Source organism: Canis lupus, chromosome 10 (genome assembly GCF_011100685.1).
Source record: "Canis lupus familiaris isolate Mischka breed German Shepherd chromosome 10, alternate assembly UU_Cfam_GSD_1.0, whole genome shotgun sequence".
In the NCBI taxonomy this organism is placed as follows: Eukaryota; Metazoa; Chordata; class Mammalia; order Carnivora; family Canidae; genus Canis; species Canis lupus.
In genome coordinates this window covers 25,714,800-25,734,346 of record NC_049231.1, presented here as the reverse complement: position 1 = coordinate 25,734,346, position 19,547 = coordinate 25,714,800, and the positions used below count along the sequence as shown (strand labels likewise).

Genomic DNA, 19,547 nt, shown 5'->3' with positions numbered 1-19,547 from the left:
GCATTTATAGTAGCTACATTATCATCCCCTGGCTTTGCACTTCACTCTCCCAGTTACTTATTATCAGTGGTTTTCTGTGTCATTTTCTCACAGAGAAAAAGAGTCTTCAGGATCTCAGCCCTTTTAGAATACTTGTGGCAACCCTCCAGTATTGTCAGAAAATTAGAATAGTAGGTCAAGAGTGGGTGAAGGATAAAATCTTGATCTATATCAAGAGCGAGCCCTTCCCAACACACACAGATCTACAGTGACATCTGACAATCTTTGCTTTGTGAACGTTTGTCTTAAATCCTAAGATTGGCAGATTAGGGAGAAATTTACTGGAGGCCGAGTAAAAAGATGCCTGTAAACATGTACATTTAATTTTAAAAATTCCTTCAGTAGCACCTTAGAGTTACTTGTGTTGATCCTGGTTTTCAAAAGTTAGCCTCTCAGTACCCCTGTGACAACAGCAGGGCAGCTGATGACGTGGTTTACTCCTTAGCTGCTTTCACCAGCTTCCAGATGGCTGCTTTCAGGAAGGTTTCCATAGCGACCAAGGGCAGGAAAAACCTGCCCGCCCAGTTTAGCGATATTATATCCGGCTCGTTCTGAGAACTCAGAGACTCAGGGCAGTCTGGGAGATGTGGCATATATGGATTATTGCAGAGACCTTGAAATATATATCCAGAATCTGACCATTTCTTGTTGGTTCCACTGTAGCAAAGTCAGTATCATTCCCACCAGCGTCACCTCTGCCTGCTGCATTCAGCCTTCTCTGCACAGCAGCCAGAGAGCTTTTATTTTTATCAATTTTTATTTTTTTTAAGGATTTTATTTATTTATTCATGAGAGATACAGGCAGAGGGAGAAGCAGGCTCCATGCAGGGAGCCTGACATGGGACTTGATGACATGGGACTCAATCCTGGGTCTCCAGGATTAGGTCCTGGGCTGAAGGCAGCACTAAACTGCTGAGCCACCTGGGCTGCCCCAACCAGAGAGCTTTTAAAAACCTAAATCAGGGGATCCCTGGGTGGCTCGGCGGTTTGGCGCCTGCCTTTGGCCCAGGGCGCGATCCCGGAGTCCCGGGATCAAGTCCCACGTCGGGCTCCTGGCATGGAGCCCGCTTCTCCCTCTGCCTGTGTCTCTGCCTCTCTCTCCTCTCTCTATGACTATCATGAATAAAAACAAAAAAAATTAAAAAAAAAAAAAAAAAAAACCTAAGTCAGATTCAGGTTCACCTCTGCTAAGAACTCTGTTGTGATGCCCACTTACCAGGGGAGAAGATCCAAAGTCTGCTCACACAGTCAGGCCCTCCATGACTCCTGCTGGAGTTTGCTCTTCTCTCCTCATTCCCAAGCCCCTGGCCACCTTGCTGCTGCTGTTCCTTCCTCAAAGGCTTTGTACTTGCTATTCCTTCTGCCTGGATCCCTTTTCCTTCAGATAGCCAAATAACTTGATCCCTCACTTCCATTTTTGTCTTTGCTCAGATGCCACCGTATCCTCAGAGGGCTTTTCCTGACCACGTTATTATACATAATAACATAATAAGAGGGGTTACCCTCTCTTCTGTACTCCCTATACTTTTATCCTGCTTAATTTTTCTTATAATACTGTAGTTATCACGATCTGACTCAGCTATTTTTATGTTTATTGTCTCATTCTGTAATGTAACGGCTGGAACTTCTGATTTTCACTGTTGCATCTCAGTCCTTAGAACCATGCCTGGATTGTGGTGGCACTCAGTAAATGTTTGTTGAGTGGATGAATGAGTGGGAGGCAAGCTAAGATCAGAATTGTCTTCCTGGCTCCCTCAGTTCTCCAAAGCCAGAGACAGCTCATTTCCTTCACTGTCAGCAACGCCTGCTTTTACACACTCTCTCTGTCCCTCCAGAAGGAACAACCAAATCATTACCTCTGTGGCGTCAGTGATGAGGATGCTCCTGATGATCTAGCTGGTGGCTGTGTGGTATCAGTTCACCAGGCAGGATGAGGAGATAGCATGGTTTTGTAGGAAGGTACATTATAGGAGTCTGTTTGGAAAACTGTATATGGGTCTCTTCTAGGCTTATTTTCTTCTCCATAATGAATAGAGGTATCTTCTTCAACATGTGTTATAAGGATTGAATGATGATGTGATTTTTTTTTAAAGTTTTATTTATTTATTTATTTACGATAGTCACACAGAGAGAGAGAGAGAGAGGCAGAGACACAGGCAGAGAGAGAAGCAGGCTCCATGCACCGGGAGCCCGACGTGGGATTCGATCCCGGGTCTCCAGGATCGCGCCCTGAGCCAAAGGCAGGCGCCAAACCGCTGCGCCACCCAGGGATCCCGATGATGTGATTTTAAAACTTGTAGTTCATTCCCTTTCATGTAAAAGTATATATTGCTCTATCTAGCACGTAATTCTGATTCAAACCTGACCCTATATAAGCTGTTATACTAAAGGAAGACATTCGTTTTTATTTTTTTTTAAGATGTATTTATTAGAGAACAAGTGGGGGGGAGGGACAGAGGGAGAGAAATCCTCAAGCAGACTCCCCTCTGAGCATGGAGCCCCACACAGGGCTCATCCCACAACCCTTACTTAGATCACGACCTGAGCCAAAATCAAGAGTCAGACGCTCAACCCCGCATGCCAGGAAGACATTCAGCTTTATTATCCTTACACAGAAGAGACAACCCTAGGATGGCCAACCTATGCCGATTCTGCAGTCTGGCTCTCAGTGGCGCTTGTCTGGAAGCAGGAGGGAGCAGCTCTCCCAGTTGGGCAGCAGGGCCTCCCTGACGGGCATTTAGGCCGAATGCGGCATGGTCAGGGTGTGTCTGAGGCAGGAGTGGAGGTTGGTGACCAGCTGAGCTGCCCTTATGAGCTACAAGATGACTCTTTTGCCCCAGAAAGAGAACGGGGATTTTTTCACATGCCCACTATGAACATATGCTTAAGTTAAGGGCTCATAGGGTGATGTCTTCCCAAAGCTCCCTTTGATTTTCCTTTTCTGCTTTTTCAGTCACCTGACCCTTCTGGGTCAGAATTCTGTGGCAGAGGGAGTGAGAAGGTGAGGTGCTGGTGTGGACTAGAACAGCAGGAACCACTTGAAAAATGGCAAGAGAAGACGTTTCTTTAGGTCTGGGTCTGGGGGGACATGATTTTAAAAACTGGAAGGCAGCTTGTCCTAAAATATTTCAGCCACATTTCCTTATTGCTGCCTCTCATTTTTTTTTTTCACAGAGTCCAAGCCTTTCATTCCATAGTTGGAAATAAAAGGCTTAATAATCAGAAAAGGCTGAGGAAACTGCTACAGAAATTGCATTTCTGTTGAAGCTCGAGTAATAACAGATTCTTTCTAGATCTACAAAGAGCAGTAATAACAGATTATGAGAAGGTAGAGAGTTAGAGGACACCCCCAATTGATGGCTTTTTCTTTTTTAAAATTGAGATACAGGACGCCTTGGTGGCTCAGTCAGTTAAGCGTCTTCCTTCTGCTCAGGTCATGATGCCTGAGGGTCCTGGGATCAAGCCCCACATCGGGCTCCCTGCGCCACAAAGAGTCTGCTCCTTCCTCTCCCTCTGCTCCCTGTTTGTGCTCTCCTTCTCTCTGTCAAATAAATAAAATCTTTTTTAAAATTTAAAAATAAAAAAATCAGATATAATTTAGATGCTATAAAATTCATTTTTAAAGTGTGCAATTCAGTAGTTTTAGTATTTCATACTGTTGTGCAACTATCACCACCATCCCATCCTAGAATCGTTTTCATCTCCCCAAATTGAAACCTTGTTAGTGGTCACTCTGAAGTCCCCCCTCCCCCATCCTTTGGCAGTCATTAACCTATTTTCTACCTATGGATTTGCCTCTTCTGGACATTTCACTTAAATAGAATCATACAGTATTTATCCTCTTGTGAGTAGCCTCTTTCACTGAGCATAGTGTTCATCGATAGAGTCACATGTATCAGTACTTTGCTTCTTTTATATGGCTGAATAATTTTCCACTATATGGATGGATGGTCCAAACTTTTTTTAATAGTTTCTAAAAAGATTTTATTTATTTATTTATTTATTTATTTATTTATTTATTTATTTATTTATTTATGAATGAGACAGGGAGCACAAGTGGGGCGCAGAGGAAGAGGGAGAAGCAGGCCCCACAGAGCAGGGAGCCTGATATGGAGCCCGATCCCAGAACCATAAGATCGCAACCTAAGCCAAAAACAGACACTTATAAATGAGCCACCCAGGTGCCCCAGTTGGTCCAAACATTTGTATATCCATTCATTAGTTGGCTTTTTTCTCCTTTTTGGCTATGATGAATAATGCTGCCATGAACATCTGTGTACAAGTGTCTGGGTGGATGGACATGTTTTCATTTCTCCTAGGTGAGTAACTGCAGGAGTGGAATTACCAGGTCATATGGAAATTCCATTTACCTTTTTGATAAATTGCCAAACTGTTCTCAACATCAGCTGTTCCATTTCACACACCACCAGCAATGTAAGAGTTCCACTTTCTCTACATCCTTGTCCACACCTACAATCCTTTTGATTAGAGCCATCTTAGTAGGTGTGGAATGGTACCACATTGAGGTCTTGGTTTGCATTTCCCTGAATGAATAATCTTTTTTTTTTTTTTAAGACTATTTCTTTATTCATGAGAGACACACAGAGAGGCAGAGACACAGGCAGAGGGAGAAGCAGGCTCCCAGTGGGGAGCCCGATGTGAGACTCGATCCCAGGAGTCTCACATCGGGCAGATCCTCAACCACTGAGCCACCCAGGTGCCCTGATGAATAATCTTTTTACCTGCTTTTTGGCCATTTAATTCTTCTTTGGAGAAATGTATATGCAGATCTCTTGGTCATTTTGTCTTTTTTATTGTTGAGTCCTCATTTTTTGAGAGGACAAAAAAAGGGAGGCAGGAGTTTCAGCAGCAACAGGAGAGATCTAGATTAGATTGCGACCTCCTGGTTTCCTAGCCATAAGGCTAGTGGAGAAAGTGGTCGAGTGGATGGTTTGGTGAAGGGGAAAATGTCAGTGTTGAGGTGAATTCAAGGTATTGGCTTAGAAGCCTAAGTTGTATTCTGCTAAATGGTTCCTTAAAAATTCTGGCTCAGGGATCCCTGGGTGGTGCAGCGGCTTGGCACCTGCCTTTGGCCCAGGGCGTGATCCTGGAGACCCGGGATCGAATCCCACGTCGGGCTCCCGGTGCATGGAGCCTGCTTCTCCCTCTTCCTGTGTCTCTGCCTCTCTCTCTCTCTCTGTGTGACTATCATAAATAAATTAAAAAAAAAAAATTCTGGCTCAGGGAAACCTAATCATGGAGGTTTGGCTGTTTTTTTCCCCCCTTTTGAAGAACCATTGGCTTGAGCCTAGGGCACCAGGAAGCCTGTGTGTATGATTCTCTCCTTTACCAATGGAACTGAGTGGACACTCCTCTTGGCTCACAGAGCTGTTAATAGTTTTGTAGCTTCTTCAGAGTGTTTCATGTATCCTCTCCCAGATGAAATGTTCAGAATAGGAGGCATTTCTTTGAAGGGTGACTTTTCCTTTTCACTCAGAGTAGTGGGTGGAAATGACTCCTAGGAGAGAGGCTGCATTATAATGGCTTTCCCCTCTGCTCTCCTGCCAGGGCAGATGTTTCTGGACCAGATGAAGCCTGAGGAGCCTTCCAGCTATAAGATAATAGGCCAGGAAGCCTTCTGAGTGTAGATTTGCAGAAGACCTGCCCTGCCTCTCCACACAATGTCAGGTGAGAGGCTGTCCAGAAGGAGAGGAGGGTCTCGCCCTGAGGGCCCATCCAGTGGAGTGGAAGCAAGACAGACCTCTGAGGATAACAGTGCGAGAAAGGAGGAGGCCCTATAGGGCACCCAGGGTCACCACAGCTTTTCACGGCTCAGATCTCCAGCTTCCCTCAATCTCTTATGCTCTCCCCTCCCTCTAGGCTACAACTCCTCACACTTGGGTGGGGGAAGATGTAAGGAGATGAAATTTGGTTATGTTTTGTAACATGCTGCTTTTTTTCTTTTGCTCATTTTTAGGTCTTTTCCCCACACCCACCCATCCCACTTCAAAGGGTGCAGTCCTCCCTTTTCTGCTGGTGCCCTGGGGGAGCGTGGGGGATGTCCCAACTTGAATTTTCCCCCTCAATGCTCGGCATTCTCTTCATCTCCTATTCCTGATCCTCCTTGATTTTAGGAAACCACATACCTTCTGCCAGTGGCCCCTTCTCAGCCCTGACCCCGAGCATGTGGCCCCAGGAGATCTTGGCCAAGTACACACAGGTATAGCTGGGTGCCCAGGCTGTGGCGCCAAAGGGAACCTACTGCTTTAGACTTCCCGGGGGTGGGTAGCCACCCTACTGTGTTCACTTCAGCTCAGAAGCCATCATCAGAGATGGCATCTTAGCTCCACGTCCTCTGGGAATCAGTCATTAGGTTGGAGAAAAAGTATTATGGCACCATGTGCTCAATACTGTCAGGATATAGAAATGCATAAAATTTATTTATACCTTGATCTTACTGTCTTTGACCTCTGAAGAGAACGAGGAAAATGCTGGGTCAGATGGAGAAGGTGGTGGCTCCTATAGCTGAGTGATGACCACAGAGGCTTCAAGGCAGGGGCGGCCTTTGATCTGAGTCTTGACGGCCGGTGGAATTTCAGCAGGCAGTTGTGTGGGTGGCATCTTCCAGAATCTGTGGTCCCAAACTGGTGGCCACACAATTGGCTCTTCCTAATCCTGGTTCTAGAAGGAAGAGTCCGTAGAACAACCAGAGTTCTGCTACGATGAGTTTGGTTTCCGCGTGGACAAGGAAGGTAAGAATGGGCCCTTGGTGCATAATCTTGCTGGTGTCCATGGGGAGGACTCCAGCTCTGGTGACAGTCTATCATGCCACCATGAACTGGGCTCTGGGGTTTCACCTCCTCCTGTACTGACAACAGTATCACCCTCAGAGGCAGCTCTGAGTATATGGAAACTTCTGATATTTTTAAGTTTAGGTTAATTTTATTGATCTTCATATGATAATAAAAGCAGTGATTTTACTGTTAGTGAAGTTGAAAAACACAGAAAAGTATAAAGATTAAAACAAATTAACACATGATCCCACAACCTAAAGATAACTGTTGACACTTCAGTTTCTTTCTTTCCTGGCCATGTGTGTCTGTACTTTTCATAACTGACGTTATGATATCTACACATTTTTTTTGATATCTACACATTTTTATATTGCTCTTATGTCTCTTAACATTATTTACCACAAGCGTTTCTTCTGTCAGCTAAGATCTCTTTAAAAGCATGTTTTTCATAATATTCCATTATAATGGATTTATCCACAATATTTTATAACCACTCTTCTGTAAGTGGGCTTCCAGGCCATTTCCATTGTTTTCTTCTGTAAATATACCTTCTGGTTTCCAAATGGGCTGTCGGGAAAGCTGTCTGCCAGAACCCAGGACAGCCTGTCACCAGGATATAACTAGGACTAGAAGATTTTAATGGGCTGAAACCAGTCTTCGGGTCACTCATATTCCAATTCTGATGTAAGTTTTCCTTGCTCTCTGGTTTGCAGGCAGATACTTGGAAGTTAGAAGCTGGGCCTGTGAGGAACACAGGGAATTCTCTAGCATAATGGAAATATTCTCTATTTTGATGGGGATGACATTTAGACATTTACTTACAGATACTCACCAAAGTGTACACTTAAATTTGTGCATTTGACTGCATGTAATTCACTAAAGGTGAAGTTTTGCAAAGCTGAGGCTGAGAGTGTGGTTCTCAGATGAGTAAGGATGAGGAGTTGTGTGAGGCTACGTGCCCTGATGTGCCCTGGTGGTGTTCATGCCAGCATTTTAGTGGCTGTCTGCAGGTTGTATGAGCTCCACCACCACATCCCCAGTGCTTTGAACAAAGCTGAAGGTGGCCCTGGCCCTTGTGGAATTCCCAGGCAATGAACGAATAACATGCCTGTTATTATTCATGGGGGCAAGAAGAGCTATGAAAAAATTTGGAGCTGTGGAGAAGAGGGGAGGTGGGTTGTGTGCAAGGTGATGAAGGAAGGCCTCTCGAAGGGGAGACATTTGGATAGAGACTAGGAATAGTAAGTTCAGAGGCCCTGAGGTGGGAGTGGATTAGGTGAAGAATAGCTGGAGCCAAGAGACCAAGAGCGGTAGGTGATGAGGATGGAGGAGCCAGGCTGAGAGGATGTAGTCACAGAGCCTTGCAAGGCCTCTGGTCTGAGTGAGCCAAATGACATGGTCTGATTTGTGTGAGAAGGGGCACTCTGACTACTGGGTGAATGCCTTTAGGGAGGCAGGAGTAGAAACCAGTGAGTGAGAGGGCTGTACGGACCCAGATGGAAGTTGATGGCTTGGTCAAAGGCCATAGTTGGACGTGGTAAGAGCAGTGAGAGTCCACCAAGACCATTTGCCTTGGGGTTGAATGAGGGAGTAAGTGGAGAGGAGCCAGAGGGGCTTCTGAGGTCCAAGCCTGAGCATCTGGAGAGTGGAGGTGGGTCTGTGGATCTGGGAGGGACCAGGCAGGTTTGGGAGAGAAATGAAAGCGCTTGCATTTGCTCATTGGTGCGTCTATGGGACATGCGGATGGAGCCTTGGGAAGCTCTTGGAAACGTGGGTCTGGATTTCAGTGGTGAGATCTGGGTGCTGGACGTAAAGGCCATGGCCTGGCCCTGCTCACCGCTGCACCTCCTGGCTCTCTCCTGGCAGACAGTGCCAACCCCACTTCTAGCAGGCTTCCGGGTGTGTCTCTGTTGGAGGACCCTCCACAGAGGCTGCGGTGGCAGGCCCACCTGGAGTTCACCCATAATCACGATGTGGGGGACCTCACCTGGGACAAGATTGCTGTCTCTCTGCCCCGCTCTGAGAAGCTCCGCTCCCTAGTGCTAGCTGGCATCCCACACAGCATGAGGCCACAGGTGAAGCTGCGAGGGACCTGCAGAGGGCCCATGGGGTGGGGGGTTCAGGGGTCCCACCGAAGCCTCATGCTGCCCCCCCCCCCCCCCCCCCCCCCCCCGCAGCTATGGATGCGGCTCTCCGGGGCTCTGCAGAAGAAGAAGAATTCTGAGCTGTCCTACAGAGAGATGGTGAAGAACAGCTCCAATGATGAGACCATTGCTGCCAAACAGGTGAGACTGGGCCGGCGCCAGGGGCCCTTCGGAAGCACTTTCTGGTCAGAAACTGTGTGTGGCCTGCAAGGGAGCAGTGAGTTGCCTGAGGTCACAGGAACCTGCTCTTGTCAGTCTCTCCTTGGCAGGGGTGGCCCCGGGGAGCAGGCAGCCATGTGGCAGCCCTTCCACTCAGACATGTGTCTGGAACAAGCCTGCACTTCTGGGTCTTCTGTAGGCAGCAGGGACAGTTGTCGAAAGACCACCGAACCTGGGTGTGCAATAGGATCACCTGGAGATTTTATTTTTTTTTTTTTTAATTTTTATTTATTTATGATAGTCACACACAGAGAAAGAGAGAGGCAGAGATATAGGCAGAGGGAGAAGCAGGCTACATGCACCGGGAGCCCGACATGGGATTCGATCCTGGGTCTCCAGGATCGCGCCCTGGGCCAAAGGCAGGCGCTAAACTGCTGCGCCACCCAGGGATCCCCTGGAGATTTTAAATACAGATTTCCAGGCCTCATTCTGGAGAGTCTGAATTCTGGAGTTCTGCCTTGAGGCCTAGAGATCTGTAATTTTATTTTCTAAGTTCCCCTGGTGAATGTGGTAGAACCAACTCCACACTAGCCAAGCTATAATCCTGAAGGCAGGCGGGTGCACTCTGACCGGAGCATTAAGAATCCTCAGTCCTGAATGGAAAGCCTGCCTGGGCTTTGTCCCACACAGGGGCCTCCCAGCCTCCCTCGCAGGGCTGCCTTGGGTGTGACCATGTGGAGCGCAGTGTGGGCCTCCAGGCCTGCAGCTGCATCTCACGGGGACTCGTTGTGGGTGGGCTGCCGGCAGATTGAGAAGGACCTGCTCCGCACCATGCCCAGCAACGCCTGCTTCGCCAATGTGAGCAGCATTGGAGTGCCCCGCCTGCGCAGGGTCCTCCGAGCACTGGCCTGGCTCTACCCGGAGATCGGCTACTGCCAGGGCACAGGCATGGTGAGCACAGCCCAGGAGGGACAGGGGGTGTCTCCAAGGGCATTCTCCAGGCCTCCACTGGAGAACAGGACCATCCAGGGCCGTGGGATGGGTGGCAGGGCTAGGAGTAGGAATCCCCATGGGGGGCTGGGGCTGCCGAATATGTGGGTTCCAGCCTGAGGGGAGCATGCGGTCTATGATGTAACCCCCAGAGGGGGTACCTCTTCTAATTCACATGGAGACCTGGGTAGAGGCCCTTTGTTCCCTTGCCCTGGCCAGGTGGCTGCCTGTCTCCTGCTGTTCCTGGAGGAGGAGGATGCTTTCTGGATGATGTGCGCCATCATTGAGGACCTGCTCCCTGCCTCCTACTTCAGCACCACTCTGCTAGGCGTCCAGACAGACCAACGGGTCCTGCGCCACCTCATCGTCCAGTACCTGCCTCGCTTGGACAAGTTGCTCCAGGAACACGACATTGGTAAGGGGGTCGGCACCCACCATCTTCTTGGGGGTCTGGGGGGCCTGCAACTCTAGCTCAGATGCGCAGGTCTGAGGCCTTCAGACACAGCTGGTGGGGGACGGGGCAGCTGGCTGTGTGGGAGAAAGAACATCTGACAAGAGCCAGGCCCCGAACACAGTAGCACGCATGGTCTTTATTGTACTCTTGTTCTTTGATGTGCCTGACGGCCTGTCTCCTCCCTTCTCTTGGAGCAGGCAAGACCACTTGCTGCTCTTTGGGGGCAGCCCTCCCCCTTCTTCCCAGCACGTGTCTCTGGGGAACGCTCCCCCTTCCAGGCTGTCCTATGCTGGCTGCCCCTGGTTCCGGCCACAGAGGCTCTGGTCTGTGTCCACAGAGTTGTCCCTGATCACGCTGCACTGGTTCCTCACGGCCTTTGCCAGTGTGGTGCACGTCAGGCTGCTGCTGCGCCTCTGGGACCTGTTTTTCTACGAGGGCTCCCTGGTGCTGTTCCAGACCACGCTGGGCATGCTGCGGCTCAAGGTGCGGCCGGAGCCCTGGCCCACCTGGGGCCCCTCCTCTGGGGGCTGCAGTGGGGGTTCAGCTCTTAACATTGTGTGATGTGACTGCTGGCCCCTCCTGAGAGGCCCACAGTGCAGTGGGTCCCCTGGGGCCCGGGACTCCTGGTACTGAGCTTGATCATCCAGGGAGTTTACCTGTTCCCGAGGACCGTGATTGGGGTCAGCCTGCAGGCCTGGCGTTCGGCAGTGACGTGCCCTCCCCTCTACTCCTTTCCTGCTTGGCCCAGGAGGAGGAGCTGATCCAGTCTGAGAACTCGGCCTCTATCTTCAACACGCTGTCAGACATCCCTTCACAGATTGAGGACGCGGAGCTGCTGCTGGGGGAGGCCATGCGGCTGGCTGGCTCCCTCACGGACGTGGCTGTGGAGACGCAGCGCCGCAAGCACCTGGCCTACCTCATTGCGGACCAGGGCCAGCTCCTGGGGACCAGCGCCACCACCAACCTCTCTCAGGTGGGCCCATAAGGGAGGAGTCCCCGCCTCACCCACACTGGGGGGTTCCCGTGGAAGCCTGAAGTGAGAGAGGCCACAGGAACCCACCCGCCCATCCTTGCTCTGCTGCCCCCTCCCTAGCCCAGCACCTGGGGCCCGGCCCAGTCAGACCACAGCTGTGGAATGACCTGCTGCCTTGGCCTTGTGTGCATCCCTGCTGTGACCTGCCCCGTGTGGGTGTAGGACAGACCTGGCTTTGAACCGATTGCATTTCTGATGCTCAGAGCCGCCGCAGAGGCCATTCCAGCTGAGGTGGTGTGAGATGCTGGCAGGAGCTCTGTCAGCTTCCTCCAGTGCTGGGGCGCCCGCCACCCCGCCTGGCTGCCACCAACCCGCTCTCTGCCTGCAGGTTGTGCGTCGCAGGACCCAGCGGAGGAAGTCTGGCATCACCTCCCTGCTCTTTGGTGAGAATTGCCATGGCAGCTGGTGCTGGGCTGGGTTTCCTTCCCTGCCAGTGAGTCCCAGCTCACAACCCCCGCCCCCCCTCCCCCCCCCCCGGCCCAGAACAGGCAGGCAGGGTGCCGATAGAGACCAGGGGGCATCCGTCCTCAGGTCCCGTGCAGACCCTGAGCTTCCCTGGGGTTGGAGGGGAAGGCTGCCCTGGGGCTGTGGCTGCCATAGTTCTCTGGGGCTCCCAGGGGAGGACGACCTGGAAGCGCTCAAGGCCAAGAACATCAAGCAGACGGAACTGGTAGCTGACCTCCGGGAAGCCATCTTGCGCGTGGCACGCCATTTCCAGTGCACAGACCCCAAAAACTGTAGTGTGGTGAGTTGTGGGTTCAACTTGGGGACTCTGGCTCCCCAGCCTCATTCTGAGGCACCGAGGCCCTGGTGAGAGGCACCTCCCGGTCAGCAGGCCCTTCTGCCCCTCGGGCAGGAGCTGAGCCCGGACTACAGCATGGAGAGCCACCAGCGGGATCACGAGAACTATGTGGCGTGCTCACGCAGCCACCGGCGCCGGGCCAAGGCCCTGCTGGACTTCGAGCGACATGACGATGACGAGCTGGGCTTCCGCAAGAACGACATCATCACAGTAAGTGGGGCGTGGGGAGCCTCGCGGCGAGAGCAGACACCCACCCCCGGGCTGCCAGGGCCCCATTCCTGTCCTACCCGCCCAACCAAGGGTGCAGCCGCACGGCTGCAGGCACGGGGCCTGGGCAACCAAAGCTTTGCTTCCTCCTGCTCTCCGCCGGCCAACCGTGCAGATCATCTCTCAGAAGGACGAGCACTGCTGGGTCGGGGAGCTGAACGGCCTGAGAGGTGAGGCCTCCATCTGAGAAGGGGTGGGCTGGGCAGTGAACCCGGGAGCCCTGGCCACCCTCCCCCGGCCCTCACAGGGTGGGAGGTGTGGGGACACCCCATCTGCTCCTCACAGGGCCCTGCTTCTCCTCCAGGCTGGTTTCCAGCCAAGTTTGTAGAAGTTCTGGATGAACGGAGCAAAGAGGTAAGAGGTGCACAGGGCACAGCTGCCCCTGGAGCTGCCACTGCCTGACCTTGGCTCATGCTGGGTCACCCCCTTGTGGGGGTGGCTGGCGCCTCTCAGACCCTCTCCCCCACCGTCAGTACTCCATCGCGGGGGACGACGCCGTGACAGAGGGGGTCACAGACCTCGTTCGAGGGACCCTCTGTCCAGCTCTCAAGGCCCTATTTGAGCATGGGCTGAAGAAGCCGTCGCTGCTTGGGGGTGCCTGCCACCCATGGCTGTTTATCGAGGAGGTAAGTCAATGGCTGGACCCACATCCCCCACTGTCCTTTTCCTTGAGCCCCCGGCCCTGTAGAGCTGGCACAGGGGCTCATGGGGAGGCAGCATGCACTCCGTTGGACCCTGTTGTCCCTTACACTCCCCTTGACCCCCCAGGCAGCAGGCCGGGAGGTGGAGAGAGACTTTGACTCAGTGTACTCGCGCCTGGTGCTCTGTAAGACGTACAGGTAACAGGCCCCAACCCCCTGCCCCGTGTCATCCTGGCAGCCCCGTGGGGGCCACAGCCTGAGCCCCCTGTACTGGGCAGCATGGCAGCTCTGGTCCCTCCTTTAGGCTGGATGAAGATGGCAAAGTCCTGACCCCAGAGGAGCTGCTCTACCGGGTAAGTGGGGTGGTGGGTGGAGCAGGCCTCCCGGGTCGGCAGCTGGAGCCACCTGACAGCCGGGCCCTCCCAGGCTGTGCAGTCTGTGAACGTGACCCATGACGCTGCACACGCACAGATGGACGTCAAGCTCCGGTCCCTCATCTGTGTGGGGCTCAAGTGAGTATCCCTGCCTGCTGTGGGCCAGCGGCCGTCCAGTCGGATGAGTGCTAGCCTGCGCTGTGGCCCTGTGGGTGCCTGTGAGCGGGCCTTCGGGGCCCAGGACCCGGACAGATAAGGCAGCCAGGCCGGCTTCCAGGAGCCTTCCTCCAGCGTTCTGCGGGCTGGCCAGGTGCTCGCGGGTTTCGGGAGGCACAGACTGTAGCAGCAGGCCCGGTGGGGGGCTCACCGGAACTGGCCACCCTGGCCAGCTAGGGAGGGGGCGCCTGCCTGAAGGGAGCTTGGGCGTCTGTGCAGCCGACCCGGGCCAGCCTGAGTGTGGTTTCTGCATTCGCCACCTGGAGAGGGGACAGCCTCCAGGCTCAGAGCAGGGCTGCGGGCGCCGCTCCTGGGCCAAGCAGCAGAGCTCAGGCCACTGTGCAGAGATGGCTGAGAGCAAAGGGGCGGTCACCTGAGGCGATCCCCAAGTGGAGGGAAGGGGCTGGGGTGCCCACCTTTCCCCGCCTGTCCCCAGCGAGCAGGTTTTGCACCTGTGGCTGGAGGTGCTGTGCTCCAGCCTGCCTACCGTGGAGAAGTGGTACCATCCCTGGTCCTTCCTGCGCAGCCCTGGCTGGGTCCAGATCAAGTGTGAGCTCCGGTGAGAACCCCGCCTAGTGGCCTGGGGTGGGGCCGGTGGGGGGGCAGAGCGGACCTGAGAGCCACTGACTGCTTCCCCATCCCCTCCTCCCTCTAGCGTCCTCTGCTGCTTCGCCTTCAGCCTGTCCCAGGACTGGGAACTTCCTGTGAAGAGAGAGGTGGGTGGGTGGGGTTGGTTCTCGGCCCTGCACCCACGTTCCCCGTGAGGGCTGCCTGGGGTGGGGAGGCCAGGCGTCTGTGCTGGCAGGTGGCCCCAGACACTTCCTGGGTGGCTGAGGCGGGGCCTGTGGGGAGCCTGAGTGCTGTATCACGTGATACACGAGCCGCACCCCAGGCCATGCTGCCTGCGACAGAGGCTGTCTCTGTGCGCAGGAGGAGAAGAAGCCACTGAAGGAGGGTGTTCAGGACATGCTCGTGAAGCACCACCTCTTCAGCTGGGACATTGATGGGTGATGCTCTGCTCCGGTGGCCCCGCAAGCCGGGGCCTCCCCCACCTGTTGGCTACCAAGCAGCCCCTTCCTCAAGCAAGACGACAGCTCAGTCCTGGCCAGTCTTGGGTCTGCTTTGGGATGGGGTCTGAGGTGGCCCGGGCCCACTCCACACTGTGGGGTTAGTGGGGAGAGGTGCTGGAGCTCTGGCCTGCACCACGGCACGGTGAACGGGGACGCCACCTGGAATGCCCAGGATGGTCACCAGAGGACAGTGGGTGGCAGGAGCGGGAGGTGGGGCTGAGCCGGTTTCTCCCAGTGCCTAGGGGAGCGCTCTGCCTGGGTCTTCACGGACGCCCCAGGCCCCAATTTGTTTGTACCAACCAAAAATCTCTTTTGAGGTGGAGAGCCACCTCTGTACTGTCCGTTTTTGCTCAGGAAGGGGGCTCTTTGGTTTGTCAATAAATCGTGTCCTTGGGAACCTCCAGTCTTCTGTCCAGCCAGGGCGTAGAGCTGTATGTCCAAGGTTCTGTGCTTCCTGGAGTGGTCTAGAAAGCCTAGGACCCAGCCATACCACCCGCCTCTTCCACAGATTGAAGAAAAAGGAACCAAAGTCAGTGTTTTTGTTTTTATTTTAAAAAGACCACACAGCTTCCCGACCTCTGTCCCAGCACTGGTTTAGTGACTCCATCCCTAGTCCCTGTTAAGATAGTGACAGGCCAGAGGGAGGCTGAGCCCCTGGGCAAGAGGCGGCCGTAGCTTAGGGGCTGACACCCCTCCTGTCCCAGGGCCACGGTGGCCGCAGTGAGGCAGCGGGACGGAATGTGGGTGGGGTGGGTGGCCAGGAAGCACCTCTGCCCTCGTGGCACTAGTATGGAGCAGGACGCAGGTGGGGGCACAGGCGGTGGCAGGGTGTCTACATGTCAAACACGCGTGACGGGGCTGAGGTAAGCTGCTCCAACCCCAGGAGCGGTGGTCTCCAGGCCCTTCTGTATTGTGCACAGGACAGGAGGGAGCTCCCATCTGTCTCCCAGCCCCCAAAATAGATGTATACATATGCATGGCGATATAGAATATAGAGCTATATACACCTGTACAGAAACCGTTTGCCACCAGCCACTAAATGGTCACACTACACGAAGACGCTAAAATGGCAAGGGGCTCCCCTCCCAGGAAGCCTGGGACCCTGGGGTTGGCATCACGGGGAGTGGGGAGGTAGAGGCCCAGCTAGTTTCTTCCCTCACAGGGAAGAGCAGGAAGGAGATTCACCCCAGGCCTCGCCTGCCTGAGCAAACTGCAGCCAGACTGCACCTCTGACCTCACAAAAGGAGGTCAATAGAACGGCCCTGGCCTGTCCAGGCCCCGTCCTCTCCGCGGGGAGCCTGAGCCAGGGCGGCAGGCCTGCTCCAGCCTCCGGGGGGGGAGAGCAGGGCCCGTGATTGTCAGGACTCGTGACCTCCCAGGAGTTCCCGAGCTCCCCAGCCCGAGAGCTACAAGCAGGAATCCCAGTGGAGCTGCAAGTCATGCCCGTCGAGGAAGTCCGTGGAGAAGAGGCTGGGTGCGGTGGTGCTGAGCGGGGCCAGGCTGAGCACAGGGCCGCCAGACGACAGCTCCAGCCAGTCCATGCTGTCCAGGTGGCCGTCAGCCAGGTCCAGGCCCACACCGCTGGGCTCAGGGGCAAAGTGCAATTCCGAGGTGTCCATGGGTGAGGGGGGGTGGTCCAGGATGGCAGAGCTGCTCAGCATCTGGCTGTGGAGGTCGTCGATGAGGGACAGGGGCTCTGGCCCCTCGTGCCCTCCGGTCAGCAGGGGCAGCCCCGTACTGCTCTCCAGGAAGTCCTCCAGGCGCCCAGGGAGGGCGGGTGAGCCCGAGGGAGGCGGCGCAGCCTGGGGGAGCTCGGCAGAGGGTGGGGACGGCGTGGCCAGCGGTGACCCGCAGCTTGCCGTCGAGGAGGGCTTCTCTTTCCCTGGTACGGAGGGTGGTGGCTCCTTGAAATCCGCTGAGATTTCTGGCAAACAAGAAAGTGAGTGGATGTCAGCAACCAGACCTGAATAGGACCTGAGGCCGGCCCCTCTTTACACCACATACAAAAAAGTTAACTCCAAATAGGTCAGAGATCTGCACTGGATTCGGTAATTTCTTGGTTGTGACACCAGAAACACGGGCAACAGCCAAAAAAATACATTAACTGATATAAAAAAAGTGTTGTGCACGAAAGGACGCCATCAAGTGCAGAGACAACCCACAGGGTGGGAGGGAAGAGCACGCACCGTGACTCTACTGGCTCCCATCCAGACTAGAGCCATAACTCAGCCACAAAACCCAGCGGGGAAAAGGAGCAAAGGACTCCAGCATTTCTCCAAGAAAAGATCTGCGAATGACCCATACGGACAGGAGAGGATGCTCCGCTCCCCTCAGTCCTCGTTAGGGAAATGCAAGTCAAACCCACAAGGAGACTCCTTCACACCCAGTAAGGAGGCTAGTGGTTTCGGTTTTTTAAAACTGGAAATACGTGTTGGCGAGGACGTAGAGAGACACCAGCCCGTGGGCACGGCTGGTGTGAACACACACAGTGCAGCTGCTTGGAAGATGTGCAGGGGCTCCCAGCAGATGCTAGCGCGCCAGTGTTCATGGCACCGTTTGGTACAACAGCCTGGGTGGAAACCGCTCGAGTGTCCCTCGTGGGTGAGCGGTCAGCACGAGGTGCTCCGGCTCTGCAGTGGGAGCTCACACGGCCGTGACAAGGAAGGAGACTGCCACTTGCTACATGGATGAACCCTGAGGGTGCTGTGCTAGGGAAGCGGGCGGAGACAGACCGGGACTGTCGGATTCCACGGACAAGAGTCCCGGGGAGCCGGAGAATTCTGAGCACAGATAAAACAGGTTATCTGGGGCTGGGGGTGGGGGTGGGGAGCGCCTCCTGAACAGGACACAAGGGTCAGTACAGACGGAGACGTTCTAAGAACAGATGGTGGTGATGGCTGCACAACAATGACTGTATTTAATAATACCGAATTCTACATTTAAAAATTAGAATGGCAAATTTTATGTGTATTTAACCACAATAAAAAAATATGCAGAATCCAACCAGCTTACTCCCTGGCCCTCTTGGGCCTGTCTTCCCTCCCTCTCGCAGCCCATCCCAGCCAGACACGCGATCTCACCAGATCTCACCAAGCTCGGTCTCCCCAGCTGCCACCACTGGGGACGCTGCAGGCCCGCCCACCCCATTCAAATGCCTCCTGGGGCCAGTTCGGGCAGGCCACACCCCCAGCTCCCTTTCTCTACCGTCTTCACTGCTAAGGGCTCAAGGCCTGGCCTGCTCCCTCTCTGCTTCTGGCACAATCTCTTTCCAGGTAGCCTGAGCTTTCCCAGTTTGGGTTCCTGCCTGGACACCAGGAACTGCCCAGGCCCAGGCCCCTCTCCAGGCTCTGGCCAGCCTCTCCCACTGCCTGCCAGCACCACCCAGCCCAGCAGCGTCACAGTGCACCTGTGCTTGTTAGAAATGTGCCTCAGGCCCCATTGCACACTCTGGAGTCCACGGAGCCTCCCTAAGGTTAGAACCTGTGGCCTTGAGACATTAGCTCTTAAGCTCCTATTTTTTTTTTTTAAGATTTATTTATTCATTTCTGAGACAGACACACACACACACACACACACACACACACACACACACACACACACAGAAGCAGGCTCCACGGAGGAGCCCAACGTGGGACTCGATCCTGGGACTCCAGGATCACACCCTGGGCTGAAGGCAGCGCTAAACCACTGAGCCACCGGGGCTGCCCACTCCTCCTCTTTTTTGAGGCAAAACTCATCACTTAATTTCTTAAAATCTTAAAAAAAAAAAAAAAAAAAAAGATCCCTACACACTAACTGGGATTCAAACTCACAACCCCAGGATTGAAAGTCGTATGTTCCATAGACTGAGCCACACAGGTGTCTATAAAATTCACCGTTTTAAAGTGTACAGATTCATCGCTGAGCTCTGGCTTACCCGGTACCATGTTGCCAGCCCTCCCCCTACCGCCATCATCACAGCACTCGGAGATCTTCCGCACACTCTGCCTCCCTGGCTGCCGCCGCCAGTGAGCTGCCCCAGCCCCTACGCTGCGCCCTCCTCCCCTCCCTGCACCTTCCCTGCACTCGGGATCTCCTCTATCAGTGTGCAAGTGGCTGGCTCTTTGCTCCCTCGGCAGACTTGTGGGCTCCTGCACCCCAGTCCGGGTCACCACCGGCCACCACACTGCTAACTCCGTGACCGCCCAATGACAGCCCTGAACTCCAGGACCTCATGGTCTCTGCCCACTCTGAGCGTCATCTGCTCGTGCCCCTGGACACACTTCCACTTCATCCTCTCTGCTCACCCGATCTCATGGCTCCGAATGCCATCTAGATGCCAACAACTCCCCTGCTTGGCTGTCTCGGGACAAGCAGCTGCACTGAGGCATCCCCAGCGCGGCTCAGGGCTCCCCCTGGCAGTGTTGGGCACCTCAGGCTGAACCTTTAGTAACACCAGGGCTGCTGCCCTCCTGTCGTCTCGCCAGACATGCCTAGTCCATGGCTCTCTAAAGCACACCCCGGCTCAGCTTCTCCCCCTGCTGCGGGCTGGCCCAGGCCCCCTGGGTCTCCACAGCTGCCTCCC

General features: G+C 54.1%; 2 protein-coding genes across 13 annotated transcripts in view; one reads left to right on the top strand and one right to left on the bottom strand.

Annotated features, from left to right (window-relative positions):
* Window positions 1-15,386, top strand: part of SGSM3 (small G protein signaling modulator 3) — a 43,405-nt gene extending 28,019 nt beyond the window's left edge. For 4 of the 8 annotated variants that reach the window (XM_038550469.1, XM_038550465.1, XM_038550471.1 and 1 more), the window contains 21 exons: window positions 5,613-5,727; window positions 6,174-6,259; window positions 6,725-6,791; window positions 8,700-8,908; window positions 9,011-9,118; window positions 9,944-10,087; window positions 10,346-10,541; window positions 10,918-11,063; window positions 11,329-11,553; window positions 11,942-11,996; window positions 12,231-12,358; window positions 12,470-12,625; window positions 12,798-12,852; window positions 12,987-13,036; window positions 13,156-13,308; window positions 13,451-13,521; window positions 13,628-13,676; window positions 13,750-13,835; window positions 14,350-14,472; window positions 14,569-14,629; window positions 14,844-15,386. In XM_038550469.1, coding sequence (XP_038406397.1) covers window positions 5,721-5,727; window positions 6,174-6,259; window positions 6,725-6,791; window positions 8,700-8,908; window positions 9,011-9,118; window positions 9,944-10,087; window positions 10,346-10,541; window positions 10,918-11,063; window positions 11,329-11,553; window positions 11,942-11,996; window positions 12,231-12,358; window positions 12,470-12,625; window positions 12,798-12,852; window positions 12,987-13,036; window positions 13,156-13,308; window positions 13,451-13,521; window positions 13,628-13,676; window positions 13,750-13,835; window positions 14,350-14,472; window positions 14,569-14,629; window positions 14,844-14,924 — 2,256 coding nt within the window. In that variant the 5' untranslated portion in view covers window positions 5,613-5,720 and the 3' untranslated portion in view covers window positions 14,925-15,386. Of the gene's footprint in view, window positions 1-5,607; window positions 5,728-6,173; window positions 6,260-6,724; window positions 6,792-8,699; window positions 8,909-9,010; window positions 9,119-9,943; window positions 10,088-10,345; window positions 10,542-10,917; window positions 11,064-11,328; window positions 11,554-11,941; window positions 11,997-12,230; window positions 12,359-12,469; window positions 12,626-12,797; window positions 12,853-12,986; window positions 13,037-13,155; window positions 13,309-13,450; window positions 13,522-13,627; window positions 13,677-13,749; window positions 13,836-14,349; window positions 14,473-14,568; window positions 14,630-14,843 lie in introns of all 8 variants that reach the window. The other 4 variants (XM_038550466.1, XM_038550464.1, XM_038550470.1 and 1 more) reach the window with 1 other exon arrangement.
* A 127-nt stretch (window positions 15,387-15,513) lies between these two features.
* The window catches only part of MRTFA (myocardin related transcription factor A), a 198,371-nt gene continuing 194,337 nt past the window's right edge, over window positions 15,514-19,547 (bottom strand). For all 5 annotated transcript variants that reach the window (XM_038550462.1, XM_038550458.1, XM_038550459.1 and 2 more), the window contains one exon: window positions 15,514-16,907. In XM_038550462.1, coding sequence (XP_038406390.1) covers window positions 16,390-16,907 — 518 coding nt within the window. In that variant the 3' untranslated portion in view covers window positions 15,514-16,389. The remainder of the gene's footprint in view (window positions 16,908-19,547) is intronic.